The sequence below is a fragment of the Carettochelys insculpta genome, chromosome 13, assembly GCF_033958435.1.
Source record: "Carettochelys insculpta isolate YL-2023 chromosome 13, ASM3395843v1, whole genome shotgun sequence".
Classification (NCBI taxonomy): domain Eukaryota; kingdom Metazoa; phylum Chordata; order Testudines; family Carettochelyidae; genus Carettochelys; species Carettochelys insculpta.
The window spans coordinates 24,072,105-24,098,254 of record NC_134149.1 but is presented as its reverse complement, the minus strand read 5'-3'; the positions used below and the strand labels follow the sequence as shown (position 1 = coordinate 24,098,254).

The window sequence follows — 26,150 nt, the reverse complement described above, 5'->3', positions numbered from 1 at the left end:
TAGACGATCCATGTCCTGCTAAGTCAAAATAGTAGGGTCCTCCATGGCAGCCATCAGCTGAGGGGTTGAGAGACGCTCTGTCCAGCCCCTGAGAGGCTCTATGGTCACCGCGAGCAGCGGACCTTAGCCCAGGCCTTCTGGCTGCTGCAGCTGGGGGTCCATGCTGCGTGCACGGGGTCTGCAACTGGTTGTCGGCTCTGCGCATCTCGTGCTGTGCAGGCCAAGTGTGTCTGGGAGGGGCCCTTTAAGGGAGCAGCTTGGGGCTTTGCTGACCCCTTATTTTGACGAGGAGTGCTTGTGTGTGTGGACGCTCCACACTTCCTTCTGGGGCGGCTCCTTTTGACGTTCTCCATCACTACTTTGATGTTGAACGTCGACAGCACCAGCCCTGGAGGACGTGTAGACGGTACGCATCGAAGTAGCCTATTTCAATGTTCTTATGTCGAAATAGGCTACTTCGACGTAGCGTGCTAGTGTAGATGTAGCCAGGCAGTCTCAAACCTCATTAACAATAGGGAGCATAAAGGATAAACTTGCCTTGATGACCTCAGCACTCTCTGCTGGCACTTCAGCAGGTGTAAACTTGTTTCTCTCTGCATAATGTTCAAGTATCATTTGTGCTTCAGTCCAACTGCATGGCACAGGATAAGACCAATCATCCCTGTCTGTATCTGACAGCCTCAGAGGGATAAAGCATAAACCCCCGCAAAGCATGCTCCTTCAGCTTCTCAAAGTATATTGGCCTGATTCACAGCAATAACGCCGAAGCAATCAGAAATGTGGGGTAACTTAAATAGAACAACGTGTATTTTGACATGAAGAGTTGAAAGAGAGAGAACATCAAGGGACATGAAATAAATCACAAAGCTTTGTACCACATCAGCTCCCCACTCTACAAGGAATTGTACAGTCAGTTAAATATTGCACCTTATTTTACATGGACAATTTAACAAGAGTTTTAATGCAGGGAACCGTCAAGGCATTTTGCAGAACGTGTAAAAGCTCCACCCCCAACCACTGCTAGCACACCCTTAAGCCAAATACTCTGTGTTCCCTGTAGCAAGCATATTCACGGTCATGTGTCAGCAGTGCCGAAGGCTGAAGCACAGCTACTGTTACGTTCTAGATGGATGCCCTTAGACACTGTGACACAGGCGTATGCTGCCAGCTACTCATAAAAAAGTAGAGAAACCAGATATAAATAAAGTGCCTTCTACGTATTCTCATCTTCATTCACAAGCTCCAGTGATGATCTTTTTCGTGAGATTACTCAGGTTCAGTATAAAGTCGCGGCTCGTGGTCGTTTAGGGAGACAGTGTCCACCCTGGGTTTGGCAGCTGGGTAAAGATAGAACTCAGCCTGAGAGCTCATGCCTTCTCCTTCATTAGAAAGCAATGACCCAGCCAAATGAGGCTGCTTCCGCGGAGAGAGAATTTGCAGTGAGAAAACCATCTCCATGTTTCCTTCCCCTCCTTTAGGAAAAGGAAGGCCCTTAGAGATCCTTTTCACTCCCACTGCTTCTCTTCAGCAGGGCCCTGAGGAAACTCTGTGTGAGGAATTTTTGTTGACAAAGCACTGAGGTGTCTGTGGATGGGGGAGAGCTCCAGGGCCCCTTGCTTAGTTTCGTGAGGGGGGTTGTGCTCTGTGCTTGTGGTTAAAAGGCGTTATGCAGTTCCTAAATTACTTGATTGTTTTTAGACATGAGTTTGAATCCGTCATCCAGTATGGACCTCCTGTTGCGCCTTAGCTTCCTTTGCCTCTCAAGGCGGATGATCATACCCAGCAGGAAACAGGCAACGAGAAACAGCACAATCCCTGCAACAGCCAGAACAATGACTGTGGTCTCCACTTGCTCCTGAGCCATCTTAGTGCCAAACACAAGGACCTTATGGGACTCATCCTCATCCTCAGGAGAGGTCTCTGGGAGAAAAGAAAAGGAGAAGGTGAGTGTGGGAATTTTGATTTAAGGAGTCTGAGACACCTGAAGAAAGGAGAGTGGAGGAGAAGGACAGGGTCAAACTTATCAGAGGGTCTTCTCGATTGTTGCTCAATCCCACATCCTTGTTGTGAAGGAATTTGCAGTGTAAGCGACAGTTTGGCCTTGTGGAACCTGTTCCATCCTAAGGTTTCAATGTACTTTGCAAACATTCACTCATAAAACTCATCCATCCCTTTTAGTAAGTATCATTAGCTCTCTTTTTACAAATAAGGAAACTGAGGCATGGAAAGGCAAAATGACTTGCCCAGGGTCACACAGCAACTCAGTGGCAGAGATGGATGGGACTGAAATCCAGGCATTCTGTCCCTTGGGTCACTATGCAGTAAGCGTTAGAAAACACTTCACAGGTATGGCTGCTACCAGGCCTAGTGCTGATATCACTGGGATACACAAGACATTTCCTGCAACATTTTTGCAGCTGTACCAAGTCACTGGCTCATGACTACTAATTGACCCCCCGAACTATTAAATATTTTATGCTTACCAATAACGCTGTTGCAGATTTTGTTTTGCAAGGACATGAAAAGCTTTTGAGAAGCAAGACTTGCTTGGCTGTATGAGTAAAGAATAATGGCTAGAGCTTTTGATTAACATATAGCTACTTGAAAATGGTGTAAACTTAACTGCTTGCTCCTCCAGTTCCTGGTGGTTTTTCTATTTCACTTCCTCCTACTGCTCATTTTCACTGCATCTACACTATCAAGTTCTTTTGAAAACACTGGGCCTTTTCCGAAGGAACCTGCAGAGCATCTATGCATAAAATGCACTCTTTTGATCTGAAATTGAAAGAATGCAGCACTTTTTTCCAGTGCCCCTCTTCCTCTCCCAGATGAGGAAGAGCTGCTTCTTCCAAAAAATTCTTTCAGGAAAAAGAAAAACAAACATGTAGATGCCATGGGAGCCCTCTTTTTGAAAGAGCAGTCCTCATGGCACAGGATTTTTCTATACCCAGCCCGTTCTTTCGAAAGAGCAGGGGCTGTGTGGACGCTCTTTATAGAAAGCGCGGATTGAGTTTTTGATCTGCTTTTTTATGTGTGGACATGCTCTTTCAAAAGAAGATTTTTCAGAAGAAGACTTCTTTCGAATGATCACTGCAGTGTAGATGTAGCCTTAGAGAAAGGAAAAATTGTAAGTTGATAGCTCTGGAGTGATGGTAGGGACAAGAGGGAGGAGCTGGAAATACAGGGCCAGATCTCAGCTGGCCTAACCTGCCTCTGACATCAATGGAGCCCTCCCCATTCATTCTAGCTATGGATCTGGCACATATGGGTGTACTAATTCAGAGGCAGTATGAAAAGGGAGACGGAGAACAGTTCAGAGTTATCTTCATTGTGCAGTTTTAAAAGATTCTCATGCCTGTGAGGCTTCTGAACCTTTGAATGCTTCTTTCCCTTGTGAGTTCTGTTGAATCACTTCAGCAAACATTGATTCAAGCAATTCATTCCCCTGAGATAATGTTAGAAATGGTGGTGGATGTTTAGGCTCCTTTTTGGAAGAGAAGGACAAAAAAAATTGCACAGTATGTGTCTAATGGGGAAATAAGGCCAATTTGAGGCCAACAGTTTCCCTCAGTTAGAAGGCTCTTGTGGCCAATCAACTGATGATAACACTTTGCTCGCTAAGAAGAGAGAGGCATTTCCAATTGTATCTGCAAAAGCAGATGGGTTTGGAAGACTGGTCAAAGTCTGTTATCCTCATCCTAGCTTCCTATTTTTAATCTGTACTGGTTTGAAGCTTGACATCCCTATGCAGATGAACGGTAGGAACATAAGTACAGCCATACTGGGTCAGACCATAGTCCATCAAGCCCAGGATCCTGTCGTCTGACAGTGGCAAATGCCAGGTGCCCCAGAGAGAATGAACAGAACAGGCAATCACAAAGTGATCAGTTCCCTGTTGCGCATTTCCATCCTCTTGCAAACAAAGGTTAGGGACACCATCCATGTTCATCCTGGAGAGTAGCCATTGATAGACTTATCCCTCATGAATTTATCTAGTTCTTTTTAAGACTCTGCTATAGTCTACTATATAATATAGTGGGAGTGCCTTCTGTTCCCTGCTCTGTGGATTGGCCCCAGAGACAAATTTATCTCGGGCAACTGTGTTGAAGACAGTTCTATGCTAGGCATTAATTTGACCTAGTTTAGCCTACCCAAAAGAAAGGCGAGGGGAGAGGGCTATTCTCTAGAAATACATCAGAGGAATAAATACAAGAGAGAGAAAGTAGTTATTTAAATTAATCACCATTGTGGACGCAAGAATAAATGGATAGATGGTTAGAAAGATGGTTAGAAGGAAATCTGCATCTAATTTCAAGCCAAAAAGCCTTTCTAACCATCAAAGGAGTGAAGCTCTGGAACAGTTTTCCAGGGGAAATAAAAGGGACAAAAAATCTAACTGGCTTCAGGACTGAGCTTGATAAATTTTTGTCAATGGAGGGATGGTTTGATGGGACTGTGTAAGTGCTGTAACGGTGAGTAAGATGATTTGGCAGCAGACATCCCCAACAACCGGTGATGGGACACCAGACAGGAAGGGCGCTGAGTTACTACAGCGAATTCTTTCCCAAGTGTCTGGCTGGTAGGTCTTTGTAAAATGCTAAGGCTCCAACTGACCACCATGTTTGGGGTAGAGAAGGAATTCCCCCTGGACTGGCAGAGACCTTGGGAATTTTTTGCCTTCCTCTGCAGCATGGAACCTGGATCATTTCCAGGTTTAAATTGGTATAAACAGTGGATTCTCTGATAACAAGCAGTTCAGTGGTACCTTAGAATAGTGTTTCTTAAACTATGTTCTGTAGAACACTGGTGTTACATAAAATCATAAAAACAGCCGCATTGATTTAGACCAAATGTCCATCTACCCCAATATCCTGTCTTCCAGCAAAGACCAATTCCTCATGCCCCAGAGGGAGTGAATAGAACAGGTAATCACCAAAGTGATCCTTCTCCTGACATCCATTTCCAATCTCTGACAAACAGAGTTGAGGGACACCATTCCTAACTGTCCTGGCTAATAGCCTTTGATGGACCTAACCTCCATGGCTACCGTTACACTAGCGAGTTTTGCCAATAAAACTGGTTTTTTTTCAACAAAACTGGTGGAGTGTCCACACACAAAGCATGTGTTTTCAACAGGTTGTTGACAAAACTCAGCACGTTCACTGGCAGCGTTCTGCCTCTCTGCCATGAGGCATAACACTGCTGTCGACAGATTCTGTCAACAATGAACTTCTGTGGACGTTCTGGGGGGGCTTCTCTCAACAGACAGGGCATCCAGAACAACAGGCAGCCCTGTCGGCTGTGCTTCTGGGTGCCTGTTTTGTCGAGAGAGCAGCTGAGCAGTCCAGCCGCTCTGTCAACCGAAGTTTTGTTGGGAAATCTCTTCTGATAGTGACTTCTGTTAGCAGATCACTGTAGTGTAACCAGAGCCCAGGAATTTATATCCAGTCTTTTTTTAACCCTGTTAAGTCTTGATCTTCACAACATTCTCTGGTCAGCTGTTCCACAGAACTACCACGCACGGTGTGAAGAAAAACTTCCTTTTGTTAGTTTTAAACCTGCTACCCATTCATGTCATTTAGTGACTCCTAGTTCTTGTGTTATGGGAACAAGTAAATAACTTTTCCTTATTCACTTTTTCCACACCAGACAGGATTTTATAGACCTCTAACAGATCCCACATAGTCTTCTTTTTTCTAAGCTGAAAAGTCCCTGTCTTTTTAATCTTTCTTCATATGGCACCTGTTCCAAACCCCTAATAAATTTTGCTGCCTTTTTCTGAACCTTTTCCAATGCCAACATATCTTTTTTGAGATGAGGCGACCGCATCTGTATGCAATATACAAGATGTGGGTATACCATGGATTTATACAGAGGCAATAAGATATTCTGTCTTATTCTCAATCCCTTTTTAAATGATTCCTAACAATCTGTTTGCTTTTTTGACGGCTGCTGCACAGTGAGTGGATGTTTTCAGAGAACTATCCACAATGCTTTGAAGATCTCTCTCGGGTGGTTATAACTAAATTAGTCCCCATTATTATGCAGGCATAGTTAGGATTATTTTTCCAGTGTGCCTTACTTTACATATATCAAGATTAAAATTAATTTTCCATTTTGCTGCCCAATCAGTTTTGTCAGATCTTTTTGAAACATTTCACAGTCTGCTTTGTTCATAACTATCTTGAGCAGTGTAAAGTATCAGAGGGGTAGCTGTGTTAGTCTGGATCTGTAACAGCAACGAAGGGTCCTGTGGCACCTATCTGTTAGTCTATAAGGTGCCACAGGACCCTTCATTGCTGCTTGAGCAGTGTAGTATCATCAGCACATTTTACCACCTCACTGCTTCTGCCTTTCTTCAGATCATTTACAAATAGGTTGAATAAGATTGGTCCCAGTACAGACCTGTGGGGGACGCCACTAGTTACCACTCCCCGTTCTGGAAACTTAACATTTATACCTACCCTTTGTTTCCTGTCTTTTAACCAGTTTTCCATCCATGAGAGGACCTTCCATTCTATCCCATGACAACTTATTTTACTTAAGAGCCTTTGGTGAGGGACCTAATCAAAGGCTTTTTGGAAATCTAAGTACGTTATATATCCTTTGGATCCCCCTTGACAACCTGCTTATTGACTGCTTCCAAGAACTCTAATAGTAAGCAAATATTAAGGCATGATTTTCCTTTACAGAAACCATGTTAAATTTTCCCCCAACAAATTATACTCCTCTCTGGGCTCATCTACACTAGCCCCCTCCTTCGAACGGGGCATGCTAATCCGCCCGATTGGAGAATATTAATGAGGTGCTGTGCTGCATGTGCAGGACCTCATTAGCATAAATCCCGCCACACGAACTTTGAAGTTGCTAACTTTGAAGCGGCGGCAAGCAGTGTAGTGATGGGCATTTGGAAGTACCCACACAGCTTCAAAGTTCCCTTAACTTTGAAGTTGCGTGGATACTTCCCAGTGCCCATGGCTACACTGGTTACTAACTTTGCAGTTGCACAGGTACTTCCCAGTGCCCGCAGCTGGTTGCTGCTGCTTTGAAGTTAGCAACTTCAAAGCTCAGGTGGTGGGAATTATGCTACTGAGGCACTGCATATGCAGCGCAGCACCACATTGCTATTCTCCAATCAGGCTGATGACCATGCCCCTTCAAAGGAGGGGCTAGTGTAGATGAGCCCTATGTGTCTGACAATTTTATTCTTTACTTTAGTTTCAACTAATTTGCCCACTGCTGACATTAGACTCACTAGCCTGTAATTGCCAGCATCACCTCTGGAGCCCTTTTTAAATATTGGTGTCACATTAGCTATCTTCCAGTCAATAGGTACAGAAGCCGATTTAAAGGATAAAGGTTCTGTGAACAACTGGCTGCTGTGCTGTGGGCATCTGATGCTTTTTGGATATCATGCACTGGTGGTATATCAAAACAAAAAGCAGTCAAGTAGCACTTTAAGGACGAGCAAAATAATTTATTAGGTGAGCTTTCGTGGGACGGACTCACTTCTTCAGACCATATGGTTTTTGGTTTTGGTTGTTTTGGAGGGGTTTTGTGTTTTGTTTTTGTTTTTGTTTTTTGATCTGAGAATGGTTTTTTAAAGAATGTTTTCATAGGTGTTCTGCATAAAAATATTATTGCTTGGTGTTTCCTGGTCTCAAAAAGTTGAAGAAACACTGCCTTAGAGACTAACAAATTTATTAGTTCATGAGATTTTGTAGAAGTGTGTTTTACACATGAAGGCTCATGACCTAACAAGTCAGTTAGTTTCTAAGGTGCCTCTGTACTACTTTCATGGTGTCAAGTATCGGAGGGGTAGCCGTGTTAGTCTGGATCTGTAACAGCAATGAAGGGTCCTGTGGCACTTTATAGACTAACAGAAAAGTTTTGAGCATGAGTCTGTGCTCACGAAAGCTCGTGCTCAAAACTTTTCTGTTAGTCTATAAGGTGCCCTTCGTTTCTGTACTACTTGTTATTTGAAGCTACAAAGTAACATGGCTACCCCTCTTAGTAGATTCTCCGTAACTTGAAGTCTTCAGGTCAGGACTGCAAGACTTCAGTAACTCAGACAGAGACTATAGGTCTATTACAGGAGTGGGTTCATTCATTCGTATTCATAAACAGATGCCTGAGGTACATCCTTCACATCAAATGGCAAGACTTAGTGACAAACAAGAAACTTTGGAACAGAGCAGGACAAGAACCACTGGACATTCAAATCAAGAGAAGAAAGTGGGGATGGCTAGGGCACACTCTCAGAAAACTATCATCCAGCATAATCCATCAAGCTCTCACATGGAACCTGCAAGGAAAATGCAAAAGAGGATGACCTCAGACAATGTGGGGAAGATCTACTAAGACTGAAGGACAACAGTTGGGGTACTCCTGGAGCCAGCTAGAAGTTTTGTCTTGAGACAGAGTGACATGGAGAAGACTTTCAGAGGACCTGTGCTCCACTTGGTGTACCAAGGTTTAAGTCAGGTCACAGGAGTGAGTGGGCAAAGTTTTGTGACCTGTGGGCTGCGTCTACACGTGCACGCTACTTCGAAGTAGCGGCAGTAACTTCGAAATAGCGCCCGTCACGTCTACACGTGTTGGGCGCTATTTCGAAGTTGAAATCGACGTTAGGCGGCGAGACGTCGAAGTCGCTAACCCCATGAGGGGATGGGAATAGCGCCCTACTTCGACGTTCAACATCGAAGTAGGGACGTGTAGACGATCCGCGTCCCGCAACATCGAAATAGCGGGGTCCTCCATGGCGGCCATCAGCTGGGGGGTTGAGAGATACTCTCTCTCCAGCCCTTGCGGGGCTCTGTGGTCACCGTGGGCAGCAGCCCTTAGCCCAGGGCTTCTGGCTGCTGCTGCTGCAGCTGGGGGTCCGTGCTGCATATACAGGGTCTGCAACTAGTTGTTGGCTCTGTGTATCTTGCACTGTTTAATGAAAGTGTGTCTGGGAGGGGCCCTTTAAGGGAGCGACTTGCTGTTGAGTCCGCCCCGTGACCCTGTCTGCAGCTGTGCCTGGCTCCCTTATTTCGATGTGTGCTACTTTGCCGTGTAGACGTTCCCTCGCTGTGCCTATTTCGATGTTGGGCTGAGCAACGTCGAAGTTGAACATCGACGTTGCCAGCCCTGGAGGACGTGTAGACGTTATTCATCGAAATAGCCTATTTCGATGTCGCAACATCGAAATAAGCTATTTCGAAGTTGGGTGCACGTGTAGACGTAGCCGTGATGTGCAGGAGGTCAGATGACATGATCATGACTGTACCTTCTGGCCTTTTCCAACCCTATGATCAATCTGTGATTCTATAAGGCTAAGAGGGTTTATTAGTGGGGGAGGAGCACATACAGTGAGGCTCTGAAGAAGCCACCTTGTTAGTAGTCCTGATGCATAGAACGTACAAAGCAAAAATGAAGAGATGCTAAAGCACCTGTGATATTTTTTTCTTTCTTCTCCTTTGTCATTTCAAGCACTGGGCACAGCCAAGATAATTCACACCTTCCTAGTGCAAGACCATCTCATTCAATGTGAGAGCTGCAAAAAGTAACTTCCAGCTGGAGGAGTTATAATGTGCCTATGGCACACAGGCCTGAGAAACCACAGGACAGAGTAGGCAAGAAGAGGAGCTGAAGTGAAAGGCAATTCAATCTATTAACTGCCTACGGAAGATACATTTTGCGCTATTATGAACCAAAACCACACAAAGCACAAGAGATGAATTCTGACAAACTCTGACACTCCAAGCCAGATGATTCAGGTAAATCAAAAATCTCCATGGCTACATCCACACTCCAGAGTTTTGCAGACAAAACTGGGGTTTTGTTGACAAAACTCGGTGAGCATCTACACACAAAATGTGTTTTGTCAACATAAACTGTTGACAAAAAAGCTGTGTAGATGCTTGGAGTGTGGGGGGCAGCGTTTTGTCAACGGAGCAGATCTAAAGATCAATCCACTTTGGTATATAGATTGCGTCTTAATGAAGCACAGACATTCTGATGCGGGAGAGGATATGAGGAGGGGCAGTTCTGCCTATGATGTACACACAAGCAGCAGATTGCTCCCCCACTATTCACAGTGCTTATGGTCACACCTGACACTAACACAGCACTCCCCACTGATTCTTGGGGAACACAGGGACTGCGATTTGGATACCCCCCGACCCCACCCAGCTCAAAGGCCATGGGTATAGGGTGAGATGCAGTCTCTTGTCCTCCTCCTCCTCCCCTCACACAGCCAGCCACAATCTGAGCCAAATCTTCCGTTTGTAGGGTAAGTTCAACCAGCACATCCCCTACACACATGTATGGGGCTTTTTTTCAGCAGTATAGTGCAAATCCTACCTCCTGTTGGCTCGAAGAGCATAGGCACTGGCTCTGAAAGAGAATGAAAAATTTCGTGAGAAGTTGGTATGATGCGCAGGAAGAAAGCAATCAGTGTAGGTTTTATGGTCTGGCTCTCTATCTTAGATACAATCTTCAGAATCAACCAGGGACTGAATCCCAATGACTTTCAGCAAGAGTTAGATGCTTAAGTCAGTTAGGTGCTTGTGAAGAGATAACTTTATACACTCTGGTGTATGAGCCTGTAGAATGCCAGGCACATATGGTAAGAGGTGAGCCCTACAGCACAAAGGCTAGTGGAAGAAAGTTGAAACCAGCTAACCAGCTTCACTGCCAGCTGGATAATTAGAACAAGAACTTGGCAAGAATAAATATTAATGGTAAGAATATAAAAACAGCCAGACGGGGTCAGACCAATGGTCCATCTGACCCAGTGTTCTACCTTCCAACAGTGGCAAAAAATGAGTATTTTTTCAGCACTAGATTTTCTCTCTTTCTGTCTGCTGATCTCCTTTCCAACCAGGAGGGCACTGTTGCATTCTCAAGTTTCAGTTAATTTCAGGCCCGAGGGTGAGCCAAATATGGCTACTGAGACTACAATGGATACACCACCCTTCCCATGGAAAGCAAGGAAATGAAAAGATGCCTCTAAACACTGTTCACCACAAAATAGGTGCTAATATTTTGTGACTAGATCAGAACCCTTCTGGTGTGCATCTGTGAGGTATTAATTATTAATAATAGGAGCTGGCGGATCACTGAGCAATGCTTCAAGGATAAACAATATAAACATCATAACATCCAGGGTCATGTAAACTTTGTATCCAAAGTGCTTATTAACCCCAAATACTGTTTGTATGGTCTTAACGAGGAGCATCTTGAGTTGAGTAATGTGTGTAGAGCACTTTGAAGCATGATAAGTATTAAGCTGTATCAGTATCTGGAAGTACACTTAAGTTATTTAGGAAGTTGAGTGCATGGAGACGGCTGCTGTTCTCTCCTTACCTGGTCTGGGTAAGACGCTGTAGAGTGCTTCCATGCCAGCATGAATATGATCTGACACGTGGCAATGAAGCAACCATGTCCCAGGGTTCCCAACCACCATCTCCACCATTTCAAAGGTCCCAGGAAACAGATCCACAGTGTCTGCCCTGTAACTCCTGCCATTCTGTCAAAAGGGGAGGGGGGGAGGTTAGTATGCAATGGTTCATATGTCTTTACAGCACTCTGGTCTAGAGTACCAAAGTTCGGGGTTACAGGACCATGTTCCCTCTAATTTTTCCATCTGGAGCTAAATAAATTTTTAAGTGCACTAAGGCATGTGCAGAACCAATAGAAACACATGCTTCCTGCTGTGGGTGCTCTGCTAGTTAGCTGGGTGGCACATGCATTTCTCCTGGAGGCTGCCCAAGTGCTCGGCTTTCAGGAAACACTGGTGCACGATCCCTCTGCCTGGACACCTTGGTGAGGCTACAGTTCTAACAAAAGGTTACAAAGAGCAACCCCAGGGTCCTAACTGGAAAAGGAGTGTAAACTGCTAATGGCTGTTCTTGATAGGTCGTTCAACACAACCCTGGCATCCCCAGGGTCTGCTCGGGCTTGTAAAATCATCTCTTCTTGCCAGTTACATAGCAGTGCTGTAAACACATCCAACTGCCTGAAGTTAGTGAGGGGGTCAAATGACTGTAATGGTATCCCAGCCCCAGCCTTCCCCAGGGCAGTCAGCAGGAGTCTCACCCTGTATATGACAGTCTCGGCATGAAAATGAACTGTGTGCACATCAGTTTCCTGGCCCATTCCAAGCAGGTACCAATTCACCCACTCTCCTTGGTGCATGATCAGCCCAGGTAAGTTCGCGTAGAGCTTCCCATTAATGGCTGTGAAGTAGATATTTGGAGTAAGCCGAAGTGCCTGTTAAGTGGGTGATAAGCACCTTACACTATGTCAGTCCAAAACCAGTTTCCCTCAAAGCAGGTTAAACCTTTTAAAGCTCCACTAGGCCCAAGTAAATCAGCAACTTGTCTCTTCTGTTGCGAGATTCCCATGCAGCACGATTGCTGACATTTTTTCAGCCACTGCACCTGCTTTTCAGCTGGGTCGACTGAGGCACAAGAAGGTCAAGTGATTTGTCCCAAGAGGATACTTAGGGTATGTCTGTACTTACGGGGGGTTCAACATGCCATGATCAATCTTCCAGACATTAATTTTGCTGTGTCTGTGAAGACATGGCAGAATCAGTCTCTCCTGGCTCGGCCGTCAAGCCTGGTACTCCACACTATCGCTATTGCATGGAGAAAAGGACATTGGCGTGAGCCCGAAGAGCCCTGAACTGCCAGGCAACAAAGTCAATCCTGATACGATTCTGATTGTAGCTACACCAATGGTGTAGCTAGAACTGCATATCGGGGGTCAGCTGTGTTCCCTGGTGTAGGCCAGGTCTATATCAACAGCTTAGGTTGGCTAAATCTTAGAGTCCTCCTGCCTTGTCTTTTGTTTTTACGACTGAAGAACATTCCATCTCCAAGAACTGAAACAGCAATATCAGCTGGGGGCTTTTGACGATCAGGACGTGTAAATATGGTCTTTGCAGCCTAACGGCAATTGCATATTTTTAAAATCTGCTGCCCATGCGCTCATGGAGCGATGGAAGTGTCACCCACACAGCTACTGGAAGTGGTTCCCTATCCCATGCAGTGACACTTAGCCCACTTTTACAGAGCAAGAATGAGTCTCCTCTACAGCCTTAATGGGGATCAAGCTTCCTTTTAGCTCAAACTGCAGAGACTCCTCTAGAAGTCCCTGGTTCAAGTCCACCTGTGGGTGGTTACAAAAACATTACAGGTCCCCGTCAACAGGCAAATCCTGCAATCTGTGCCATTGTACATGAGTCTTAGGTGCTGGTCATTTGTAAATTGCTACCCAGCGGGGTTTTATTTCACAATGATTGCGACAAGGAGATGTGCCCCTTTTCTGCAAATGAAATAAGGATCCAAAACAACAAAAGAGCAGAAAAATAAAGCAAGGCGGCACACAGGGAATTCTCTCCTAAGGGTGAGGAGAGAGGTTATTTGCTGAAGAAAGACATGGTCCGAGCCCAGGAACTTCTGTCATTGAACTTTTCTATTTGGTCTCTTTTGCTTGGACAATAGCAATGATTAGTTTTCACCTAGATACAACTGTGACTGAGTCTTATAAATGCCACCATAATAAAAGCATCAAAGGACCTGATTCTGTGAGACACTGAGCACGACTAAAGCCAAAGGAATCACTCAGCGAGAATCAGGCCTTTGTGCACTATGCATCCATCAGCCGATGCTCGATGTACCATCCACAATTGGTGATCTAAATACCACATAAAAATCTAAAGCAAATGGCTCCTGGCTGGCTTTCTAATTCTGGCAGTGGGACCAACAGGAGATGCACATTGAGGACTGACTTTCTGTATCACTGCACCTTTGTCTGTTAGAGTTCAGCAAATGGCATGGACATCTTAGAACAGGGCTCAGTAAAATACGTGATGTGCAGGCCACGCACCATGCATTTTGTTGCTTTCCACAAATCCTTCCTCCTGCAGGTTGGTTTGGCTCTGATTCCCCTGTGTGTAAGTTTCCACATTTTCCTCCAGGTACCAGGACTGATTTTCATCAAAAACCAGGAAGAGGAGAGCAAACTCCCTGTTGATGCCCTTCCTCCTGCCATCAGAGCCCAGTGCCTCTTTACGGCAGACCTTGAGGGGGCCAATCAGGCCACTGTACATATCCTAATAGGAAGGAGAAGAAAGTCTGAGGTGAGTGGTTTAGAAATGGGGATTTTCCTTCCCTCACTCCTGCACACAGCTCCACTACCGTTAGCACCCTAACCTCCTGCTCCCTGCAGTACTCTCCATAAAACACATGGGCCATTACTGAATAATCAACCTTTCCTCTGCGAAATACACCCTGTTGGAAATAGCTCACAGAAACAACAAGTGCAGGGCCAGATGTCAGCAGTTAATTACTGCTGTGCCTTGGGTGCAATGTGGAACTGCAACTCTCCCACATACAGTACTTGGGGACATTAAGCCACCCCTTACGCAACACATGCATCTGCTCCATTGCTTTACAAAGTAAAATATGGGTGCAGGAGAGGATTCTGGCCTGGGAGCAGGTGCAGGGTCTGAGACGGAGTTATGACCTAGGGCAAGTAGCATGGGGGTGCAGAGGCTCTGGGTGGTGAGTATACAGCAGCACAGAATGGCCTTATTTCCTCCCTGCCCTGTTATTGGTCTTGGGAGGGGCAGGTGCCCTAGCAAAAGTGAAGCTGCAGCTGAGCCCTGCACAGAAGATGCAGGGGATTGGGAGGAGGGCTTCTTGGACTTCCAGACAGAGCCCAGGATAGGTGCTTTAGGGCAGGAATGGGCAAGATATGACCTGTGGGCTGGATTCGGCCCACCAAGCTTTTAATCTGGCCCACAGCCTGCCCCTGTGGCAGGGAGTAGCGCAGTTCAAAGCAGCTGGCTGCTTCCTGGGGCTCTCTGTGCTGCAGAGCAGATAGAGTATTGTGTGCTGACCCTGCTCACCAGCAGAATCTCAGCTCCTGTTGGGAGCTGAGAGATTTTGCTGGAGGAGGGAACAATGTACAAAGCCCTCCCTCCCCAGCACAGAGAGCTACATGGAACAGCCAGTGCTCTGGGGCTGCTGGCATACAGGGCAGCCTGCCAGAGAGTGCTGCTGGCTGGGAGCTGCTTTGGTGAGTGCCTCCAAGCCACAGCCTGCCTCTGGCACTGCAATCCTCCCAGTCTTTGCACCCTCTCCTACACCCCCACCCCAGGACAGAAGCCTCTCCTGCACCAATATCCCCTCTCCTGCACCCATACTGCCTCCCGGACCCTGCACCAAAATCTCCTTCCCTAGGTCACCACCAAACCCTTTGCATCCTCCTCTCCCCTGCTGCAGGTCATAATGTCTACTCAGACCTTGCACCCGCTCCTACACCCCTCCCCCAGGTCCAAATCCTCTTCTACACCTGTGCCCCTCCTGCACCCTGCACTGCAATACCCTGCCCCAGGTCACAACTCCCTCCTTCACCCTCTCCTACACCCCGGTCATTTACCCTGAGTTCCTTTCTGCACCCAGCCTCCATCCCAGACCCCACAGCCCTCCATGGAAAAGTGCAGCCCTTGACCACTCACCACAGTCTTGGAGTGGCCGCCCATCAAAAATTATTGCCCACCCCTGCTTTAAAGTATGCAAATCAACAGAGACAATATTGGTGAAATAATACAGTATTTTCCATCTATTGCACAGACTGCCCAAATACCCAGGTTTGGGGATAAAACACAAATGGTCACTGTGGCTAAATGAATCACTCTCTTGGTAGGAGTCTCAGTTAAAATTATTTGAAATGTAGGGTTTTTGCCTTTTCCTTGGTAAATAAATCCACATAATGAAAAGTGGTATAAATGTTCACAGCTCTCTGAATTTTCGAGAATGCCTACTTCTGAATGATTCCTGACTTTCCAAATTTAGCTCTGAGCTGTGTAGATAGGCAAAATCATAACTAAATGTGTATGGAGAGGGGGAAGGAGGAATATGATAGCACTGTGTTTAAATATCTGAAGGGTGTTAATGCCAAAGAGAGGGAGGAATAATTTTATGAGATAGTATTAAGAATGGGAAAATTTAGGCTTAATGTCATGGATAAACTTCCCAGTGATGAGCACTATCCAACTATTACATGGTAAACAGTCTCAGAGGGGTAGCCATATTAGTCTGTAGCTTCACACACACACACACACACAGACACACACAAAACCAAAACAAAGCCAAGCAGTAGTCTTTAAGGTGCTCCAGGACTGCTTGCTTTTTTTTTTTGTCTGATTATTGAATTGTTTCCTGAAAGGAAATGGTGAAAGTTCCATTCCACAGGCCAATGCATTATAAACTGGACCAAGCTCTAAAATATATCCTCTGGGGAACAACTGCAGATTATTTTCTGGCAGACTATCTAATCAGTCTCTGGAGCTATTTCATCTTTATATTATTGGATTCTAAGATTCCAACCAGCTTTTACCTTTACAGGGTCCACCATGGAGTAGTAAACCCACAAAATACAGACGGAATCATTTGGTCCTGGACCGGATCTTTCAGGAATGTCCCAGCGGTAAGTTACAATGTCACCTGAGAGACAAAAGTGGTGGTAGTGGTAGTAGTTGTTGTTTACACTAGACAAGCAACTAGCTATGGGACAGGACTCTCTTGTGCTGCACAGATGTAGAACAAGAAGATGGAACCTGACCTGAAGAGTGACATTATGGGAGTCTCGTTGGACACTGCAGGTTTTTTTTCCTGGGAGAGAACCTCCTGCAGAAGTTTATAAAATGGAAGCTACAACTATTTGGACACATTTGCAGAATGAACGACGAACGAAAAATCAAGACCCTGATATTCGGCATAATGGATGGTTCAAACAGGAGAGGCAGACCCGACAGAGAATGAATAGATGATGTAGTAGATTGGTGCGGAGCTAGTCTACAGAAACTAAGCCACTCTGCACTGGATAGGGAAAGATGGAAGGAAATCATGAGAGGCATCAGACACCAATGGGCACTGAGCCCACAGTTATTGATGATGATGATGATGATGATGTGAACAAGAGTCTGTTGCCTCCTCATGCAAACAAAGGAGGTGGTGTGATGGGGAGTGGGCAGGGTCTGGGCTCCAACTTGCTGCAAATCACCTCCCTTCTACCTGCAATCACTCAGGTGCTCTCCAGGGAAATTCTGGCTCACTTCCTGGGAGACCTTTGGAAGCTTTACAGTATATTCACAAGGGTGCCTGCCACTCTCATTCAGGTTTAACTTTTAATTCTGTGTTACACTAGGGATGCTAATGGCTAACCAGTTAACCAGTAAGCCTCATCCTAAACAGACACGGCTTTCTGATTACAGCTAACTGGTGGGTGCTGGAGCAACCCCCGAACCACCAGAGGCCGGTGGCTGCTCCAGCCCTGCTGGGCCCACCACAGGTGCAGGAGCACCCCAGCACAGCCAGAGCAGCCCTCCTACTCGGCGGCCCTGGGAGCGCTGTGGACAGGGGAGCTGCAGCTCGGTTGAAGCAGCCCTGGTCTGTGATGGCCCCAGGAGTGCTGCAGGCGAGGGGCACTCCAGCCTGACTGGAGCAGCTCCTGTCCATGGTGGAAGGCCCCTACATTCCATTTAGTTGGTTAACTGCTTAAACTGAAAGTTTAACTGATTAAATAGTTAAGTGAGATTTTATATTTTTAGGTTATATACTGTTTTTTGGGGGTTTTTTTTTGTTTGTTTTTTTAAATAGAAGCTGACGGACAGCCTGGGTGGCTTCTAGTGACTGCACAGTTTGGATACAGAGCCTATGAGATCCCTGCTCCAGTTAAGCTCACATTGGTAAGTGACCAAAATTGTTTCCTTGAGTGAGGGATGTGCAGGGAAATGATCTGGTGGTCTCAGCTCTTCCTAGCTGTTCACATCATAGAAAAAAACATGAGCAGACTGAAATGTCACAAGCTGGTCCTCTCATTGGAAGCATCAGCATGGCATCACACTAACTGGGCTAGGGACACTAAACATCCATGTGGCAGAATGCTGAGAGACAGAGAGCCAACGCACTTGTGATAGGGTGGATTAAGTACTGAAGGCCCCTGTTGGGGGCTTGCAGCCTTGCCACACCCCATCCCAGTGGCCACAGAGGATTCCTCCAAGGGAGGCTAGAATGTCAGCCACAGGAGACAGCCAATCGGTTGCCAGGAAGGCCCTATAAGAAGAGCTGCAATATTAGAGCCAGCTCAGTGTGGTGGAAGTCCTCCAGGATTGAAGACGAGGGGTGACTGGTTGCTGGAGGGAGGGACAGCACTGTGGAGAGCTCCATGTGGGGGTTTGGTGATAGGCTGAGGACTGTCAATATATATTAGCAGACTGTACTAGGGTATGAGGTAAGGGTGAGGACAAGGCCAGCCCATGGGGAAGTGGCCCAGAGAAGCACCAGCTGTAAAATTGGACTTTGCATGTAGCTGCTATGTTCAGGGTCCCTGGGCTGAAGTCTAGAGTTGAGGGTGGGACCAGCCTCCTCTCAACTCTTCCCAGTACTCCCCTTTCTGAGTATCAGGGTGGTGGGGATGGCAGGCTAGTAACCCAGCCAGAGGGCTGGGACTGAAAAGAGTCATGAGAGAACTCAGGTACAGTCTCCAGGAGAGGAGGCCCTTGAAACACCAATTGAGCAGAATGGGGAGCGAACTGAGAATGGGTGAACAGAAGTAAGGCCCTGAGTTGGGGTTAGGCCAGAACCTGTCTCCAGGAGAGGAAGTCCTGGAAACACACAGTCTCTGAGTGGGGAAACAAACAGAGAGGTCACAGAGTGGGCACCATGACAGGCCCTGTTAAGTGTCTAACCTGGAGGGCATTTGACGACACCTGGGCTACGTCTACACGTGAAGCCTACATCGAAGTAGCCTATTTCGATGTGGCGACATCGAAATAGGCTATTTCGATGAATAACGTCTACACGTCCTCCAGGGCTGGCAACGTCGATGTTCAACATCGACGTTGCGCAGCACCACATCGAAATAGGCGCTGTGAGAGAACGTCTACACGCCACAGTAGCACACATCGAAATAAGGGTGCCAGGCACAGCTGCAGACAGGGTCACAGGGCGGACTCAACAGCCAGCCGCTCCCTTAAAGGGCCCCTCCCAGACACACTTGCACTAAACAGCACAAGATACACAGAGCCGACAACGAGTTGCAGACCCTGTGCATGCAGCATGAATCCCCCGCTGCAGCAGCAGCAGCCAGAAGCCCTGGGCTAAAGGCTGCTGCCCACGGTGACCATAGAGCCCCGCACGGGCTGGAGAGACAGCATCTCTCAACCCCCCAGCTGATGGCTGCCATGGAGGACCCCACAATTTCGACGTTGCGGGACGCGGATTGTCTACACGGTCCCTACTTCGACGTTGAACGTCGAAGTAGGGCGCTATTCCGATCCCCTCATGAGGTTAGCGACTTCAACGTCTCGCCGCCTAACGTTGAAGTTAACTTCGAATTAGCGCCCGACGCGTGTAGCCGCGACGGGTGCTATTTCGAAGTTAGTGCCGCTACTTCGAAGTAGTGTGCACATGTAGACACAGCCCTGATGTGTGACTCAGCCGGAGGGCTGAGTAGCTAAAAAGACAGAAAACTGAGTGAATGCCATCATACACCAACACGGCTGGATGGGAGCACTTGTGGGAGGGGAGTGCCATCCCATTAGACCATTATTAGCACCAATCAGCTTCCCAGGTAAAGGTCAGACTGGTCAACGATGTGCCTGAGGTAGTTTGGCCGCTCTGGGGCTCAGAAGCTAATTAGCCCATGACCAGATAAGTGGTTCAGAAAGAGCTCAGGAAGGCTGTCACTGAGCTGGAAAGAGGGAGAGAAAGAGCTGTCTCAGAGCCTCCTCCCTCTCCCCAGCTCTGAAGAAGCCATTAGAAGGTTGAGTGGTTCAAAGACTGGAGACACTGGCTGCTGAACTCGCTTTTATATTCCAATTCGACACATTAACACGTGGTTTGAACCAGGATGGGAATTTTCTGGGACACTATAGGGGCTTGTTTGCATACTTGGCTTCATCTAATTCTTGACTCCCAGTCCTCCCTTCTGCCCTCTACTCTCTGATTTGCTCACCTTGATAATTTTTTTTTCTGATTTGTCCACCTTGATTCCTGTTTTTGGTTCTCTGTGCCTGAAATATTGAGTCTGTTCTGGTCTGGCTATGGTCTGAAGAAGTGGGTCTGTCCCACAAAAGCTCACCTAATAAACTATTTTGTTAGTCTTTAAAGTGTTACTTGGCTGCTTTTGTGCTTTGATAGTATATACACTAGCACGGCTTTCTCTCTGTTGCTATGTACTGAGTGAGGGATTAAAACACTGTGAACTCCCTGGTGGTGTTTTCAAGCAAGAGGGCCTCAGAGCAATCCATGTGTGTGGACTAGGGGGAAGGGCAGCGTAGCATGCTGCCCAGGTACAGCTGGGGGGCCTGCCTCAGATTTCCCTACATCCATGTGAATAGATGGTATAAGGGATTTGGCAGATGGAGGGAATTCTGCAATGGCAAAGAATGATCCTGAAGACCTTCCAATGATGCCTCCCAGGCAGAGAAACATCCCTTGCTTGCCTGTTGGTGACCTAATTAGCTTTCTAGTCCTGACGGGGCTTAATAATCCAGTCCATTTGAGCTTTATGTGGAGGAGTTGAACTGATGCTAATACTGGCCAGTGCCGGCTCAAGCTCCATCTCTCAGCACCCTGTCACAGTCACTCTCATTTCTAGAGGTAAACCGTCCAGGATAGGAGCGCACTGAGGGTTGGAGGAGGGGTTGCGCTGCCTGTAGGCAGGATAAAGAGAGGATGTTACTCTCCAGGGCCATCAAGCCAGCACATTAGGTGAACAATAAAAAGACAATGAAAATGAAAGGCTGGTTTCTGTTCTGCTCCTGTTACACATCACATTAAGACAAACACTAGAATAACTTCTGTCCTCCTAAGTGGGTCTTTTTAAAGGGTTGGATCATCATTGCCCATGTACAGAAGTTGGTCCATGCAACTAATAGATGACCATTGACTCACCAGGCTTTGCAGTTTCTACCTGTCCATTGTCTCTTTCTAGTACCCCATGTGCGTGAATGGAGTAGGAGTGTGTAGCGTTGTTCTTAAACACAATGTTGAGGACATCTCCAACTTCTGCCCAGATAAAAGGACCTGGAGATAGGAAGATAATACTGTGAGTGCATCTCCCTTCAATGGCCGAAAGAGGATATTCCTGTTATTTATTTATATCACTTTAATGTGGAGGTGAGAGGCAACTTCATCATCACTGTCTCCATCCACCTACCCCCCAAAGTTAAACCCACTGTGGCAAACCAAAGGCAGTGGGCTGTCAGAGCCTGATAGAAGGCAAATACACCCAGAGCTGGATGAATGGATTTCTGTTCCCCACATAAAAAAGCACTTGAGGTTCCTTAACATCAGGCCTGCTGCAGCAGCAGGCTTATTAGACACCTGCAGCCAATTAAAGTGGGCAGGCTCACCTTTAAAGGGATCTCCTCAGGTAAAGGAGGAGGAAGGTGAAGAAGAACGGACCAGGAAGTGAGGGTGGAGAACTGAGATTTGGAGGTAAGGGGGGACTCAGCCAGGTACCCAGGAGAAGTGGCCCAGGGAAAAGCTGATGTGATTAATGCAAAGGAAAAGCCCCAATCAACTGCTGATATTTTGGGTCCCTGAGCAGGAGCTTAGGGTAGTGAGTGGGCCTGAGATCCACCCACCCTTCCCCTGGAGAGCTGCCCCAGCAGAAGGATAGGTCACCAGGGCCATTTGAGGGGTCTTTCCCCACTCTAGTGACCTGCCTATGAGTGTGGCTTGATAAGCAGAGACCCTAGCCTCTGGAAAAACCTGAGGCAGTGGAAGAGTCACTGTGAGACTCTCAGGCATGCAAGAAAAGCCACAAGGAAATGCAGGACCCAGAAGGCAACACAGGAGCCCTGCCACACTGCATTCAAGCTGTTCCTGAGAACGATTAATGAATTCTTCAGGGCAGTCAATGTGTCTTGTTACGAGCAGTAGCCAGAACAATGGGACCCACTCCTGATCTTTGGGTGCTACCATAATGCAGGTGATCTATAATCAATATCATCCAGCTGCAATGCCCAACCATCTGGTATAACCAGACCTGACAGTGCAAAATGGCCTGAAACCGTGACTGCTCATGGCCATATCCTGCTCTTTGGGGCTGCGTCTACACGTGCACGCTACTTCGAAGTAGCGGCAGTAACTTCGAAATAGCGCCCGTCACGTCTACACGTGTTGGGCGCTATTTCGAAGTTGAAATCGACGTTAGGCGGCGAGACGTCGAAGTCGCTAACCCCATGAGCGGATGGGAATAGCGCCCTACTTCGACGTTCAACATCGAAGTAGGGACGTGTAGACGATCCGCGTCCCGCAACATCGAAATAGCGGGGTCCTCCATGGCGGCCATCAGCTGGGGGGTTGAGAGATACTCTCTCTCCAGCCCTTGCGGGGCTCTGTGGTCACCGTGGGCAGCAGCCCTTAGCCCAGGGCTTCTGGCTGCTGCTGCTGCAGCTGGGGGTCCGTGCTGCATATACAGGGTCTGCAACTAGTTGTTGGCTCTGTGTATCTTGCACTGTTTAATGAAAGTGTGTCTGGGAGGGGCCCTTTAAGGGAGCGGCTTGCTGTTGAGTCCGCCCCGTGACCCTGTCTGCAGCTGTGCCTGGCTCCCTTATTTCGATGTGTGCTACTTTGCCGTGTAGACGTTCCCTCGCTGTGCCTATTTCGATGTTGGGCTGAGCAACGTCGAAGTTGAACATCGACATTGCCAGCCCTGGAGGACGTGTAGACGTTATTCATCGAAATAGCCTATTTCGATGTCGCAACATCGAAATAAGCTATTTCGAAGTTGGGTGCACGTGTAGACGTAGCCTGGATGTGCTGCCTCACCTTGCTTGCATTGTACTGAAATAGCCCAGGGTGAAAATATGGAGCTGTTGCCTCCTTAGATTCTCATGAGAACCCACAGAGTGCTCTTCTGCTTCCGAGTGCCCAGTTCTTTCTGTAATGGTGCCACACAGAGGGGTTTCTTTACAAAGGAGATTTCCTTTCCTAGATCTCCAAGTGCTTTGTGAAAGTAGGGCTTAGCCCCATTGTACAGTTGAGGGGGAGACATGAGAACTGACTTGTCCACTGTTACACAGCCTGGCAGAGACAGAGCTGGGAGTCAAAGTTGGTTCTCCCAAATCCTATTTCCTTGGTTCATTCTTAGGACCCTCCTTAGCTCTGTTGGGGTGTGTCTACACTAGGAACTAACTTTGAAGTTAGTCCCCATTAGACTCTGACAAAGGCTTATATTCCCCTGTCTGATATGACTTGTTTTTTCCTCTTTTGATACCTACTGTTGATAATGGGCCATTTCCACCTTGCTGAATAGACCTTGTCAGCTCTGGCCCTCCCTTTTTCTGGGACTCTTTAACTACCTCTTTGAAACCCCCACCCCTAATCATGCATCTGATGAAGCGGGTCTTTGCCCACGAAAGCGTATGCTCCTAAATAGCTGTTAGTCTATAAGGTACCACAGGACTTCTTGTTGTTCTCCAAGCTACAGACTAACAGGGCTACCTCTCTGATAACTTTGAAGTTAAGCACTACATTGAAGTAGCCAGCAGAAAGTCTACACACATTTTCCCTTCAAAGTTATCTTCGAAGCAGGGAGCCCAACTTCGAATTCCTCGCTCCATTCCCGGGAATGGAGTAGTGCCCTGCTTCGAAGTTTAACTTCGAAGTAGGGTGTTTGTCGATGCTCTGCTTTGAAGTTGTACTTCAAAGTAAGCAACTTCCAAGTTATTTTTGTAGTGTGGACACAGCTTCTGAGTGTAAGATGCACCATTCAAATACTTGCTTACCCAATATTCCTAAATGCTCCTCATCGCTGTTCCTGTTCTTGGGTGTTCTGAATGTCCCATCAGTGTATTCCCTATAAACGGCCTTCTTGTACTTGGACCCCAGGCGTCCATTCTCACTGCTCAGAAACCGGTTGCCGTAGCTGACAAATACAAAGTGCTGGGTTACATTAACACGGCTCTATTTGCTCTGAAGAAACAGCACTTCTCTCCAGGCAAAGAGTCCATTAACTGCACAGGTTTTGCTCCAAGGAGTCCCCAGTTTCCTATGGTGCCAGCTGGGGGGAGCGGAATGGCTCTGGGAGTTGATAGGAGGATACAGAGTCACACTTCCAAACCACCACTGGAATCTGTCTCTGGACGACAGTGGTCAAAGTTACCTCACTCTCTTATGAGGGACAGCTATTTGCTGGCATATGTGATGTGAGTTAGGGGGAGCTCAGTCTACTTGGCAATAGACAGCTATTGGCATCAAAAACCCACCACTTCTGTTGGCACCAGTGGGAGGCTAGTACTAAAAATGGTCCACAGACACTGAATTTCCATCTCACATACAGATATGAAAGGAGCTACATGCAGAGGGAGGAAAAACACTGCCAACTTTTAGATTAAAGGGGATAATTTGCCCCTGAACTCCCCACGAGGTCTGTGTCCTGTACCAAGGCAGCCAGCGTCCAGCCAATCAGCAGAGGTTTGCCTCTCTCCAGGGTAAAGCCACTTCCCTTGTCTTAATGGGATTCATTCATGGGTTTTACACCGGCTTCTCCAAGTTTCCATTTTTACCTGTCTTGCTTAGAGCTCTTGTGGTATTCCAGCTCCCAGCTGCGATCTGGTGAGTAGTCCCACTCCACTTCTTGTGCCATGATGTAGTATGTCCGCACGTTCTCATACCGGGGGTTAGGAGCAGGTGCCCCTTTGCCACACTTTGTTACAGAGTAGTGTTCCTTCATCCCAGACTGATAATGGTTGCTAGTCTGACAGTATATCTCAAAAGTGCCTAGGGGCAGCACAAACAAAAAGATTAGTTCTAAAGATCCAAGCAAATCATTGGCTTCCCATGTGAGAAGAACTGGGAAATAGCTATATTATTTCTTATGAATATGGTGTATACATACCACTGTGACTATTCATGTGTTTCTCGCTGTGGGGTGAGCTCAAGAGGAACCAATTAGGAAGGCAAAATAATGGCCTAGATAAGGAGCATCCCAGCAAGCGCTCAGGCTATGTCTATGCTAGACTTAGAAGGCAACCGCCAATACACTATTTGAGCTACACCAATTACATAGCTAAAATCAATTTATCAACGATTAGTTTCAATGTCTGTCTGCACAGAGGAAGGCTGATAGGATCGTTTCTTCCATCAAACTTCCTTATTCCTCATCGCTCACGAGGAGTTCCCAGGTTGATTTTGACCCCAAAAAGTGCGAAACGAAACCCCAGAAGATTGACCCTGAGCGGGTTGATCTTCTGTGGCAATGTGGCTCTAGCCTTACACATCAACCAAGTTACTTGCACATCAACCAAGTTATTGGCTGTAAAATAGCTACCTGCTTGGTGCTTGCAATATTACACCGCTGTTTGCCAAGCATGAAAAGAGAGAGATCAAAAGACACCAGCCAGGTAAAGGATTCAGCCTGCAGAAAGGGAGGGGAAGGAAGGATTGACACAGTGAGAAGGTCTCCATGGATGAAAACAAACCCTGAGATTCAGAGAGTGGGGTCTGGAATAAACAGGACCTACTTGAACAATGACTAGAGATGCTAACCTTCGGTATGATGGGATGCATATACGACCTTGTTTAATTCTTTTTTTTCCGAAATGCAGTGTTCCCTTTGGCAAATCAGCACTTTGTTCTGAAGATGTTTCTGTGTCACTGCAAATCTATTCTGTCACAGGCTGCCCACTTGAAAGGACCTACTGGTGTCAAAACCAGTGGGTGCAGATAACACTGTTGAGAAAACAAAGCAAGCTGTGCTGTAGCACCTTAAAGACTAACAATTTTATTTATTAGGTAATGAGCTTTCAGGGGTGAGACCCAACTAAATTGTTAGTCTTTAAGGTGCTACAGGTCTGCTTGCTTTGTTTTGTGAAGATACAGACTAACAGAGCTTCCTCTCTGAAACTGTTGCTAAAATGAGTGCTACAGCCTAAAGATCTCTGACTGTTAGGATGGATGTCAGGACCTCCTGAGTGAGGTGCAGGAAGCCAGGGCTGTCCCTTGAAGGGTGCACTTAAGAGGAAGTGAAAGAGGTCTAAAGTGCAATTCATCCTGTAACTGTGACATCATTTCTAGACAAATCAGCCTGAGAAAACACGTTAACATTTGAGAGAACTTCTCCGACACCCATCA

At 46.8% G+C, this 26,150-nt stretch overlaps 1 protein-coding gene across 1 annotated transcript in view; it reads right to left on the bottom strand.

The window, feature by feature from the left end:
- Window positions 1-829: 829 nt before the first annotated feature.
- Window positions 830-26,150, bottom strand: part of HEPH (hephaestin) — a 48,316-nt gene continuing 22,995 nt past the window's right edge. Inside the window, exons 14-22 of the mRNA XM_075008084.1 lie at window positions 24,584-24,797; window positions 23,804-23,943; window positions 20,961-21,092; window positions 16,399-16,505; window positions 13,882-14,107; window positions 12,085-12,224; window positions 11,353-11,515; window positions 10,348-10,380; window positions 830-1,920 (exon numbers count right to left, since the gene is read on the bottom strand). Coding sequence (XP_074864185.1) covers window positions 1,676-1,920; window positions 10,348-10,380; window positions 11,353-11,515; window positions 12,085-12,224; window positions 13,882-14,107; window positions 16,399-16,505; window positions 20,961-21,092; window positions 23,804-23,943; window positions 24,584-24,797 — 1,400 coding nt within the window. The 3' untranslated portion in view covers window positions 830-1,675. The remainder of the gene's footprint in view (window positions 1,921-10,347; window positions 10,381-11,352; window positions 11,516-12,084; window positions 12,225-13,881; window positions 14,108-16,398; window positions 16,506-20,960; window positions 21,093-23,803; window positions 23,944-24,583; window positions 24,798-26,150) is intronic.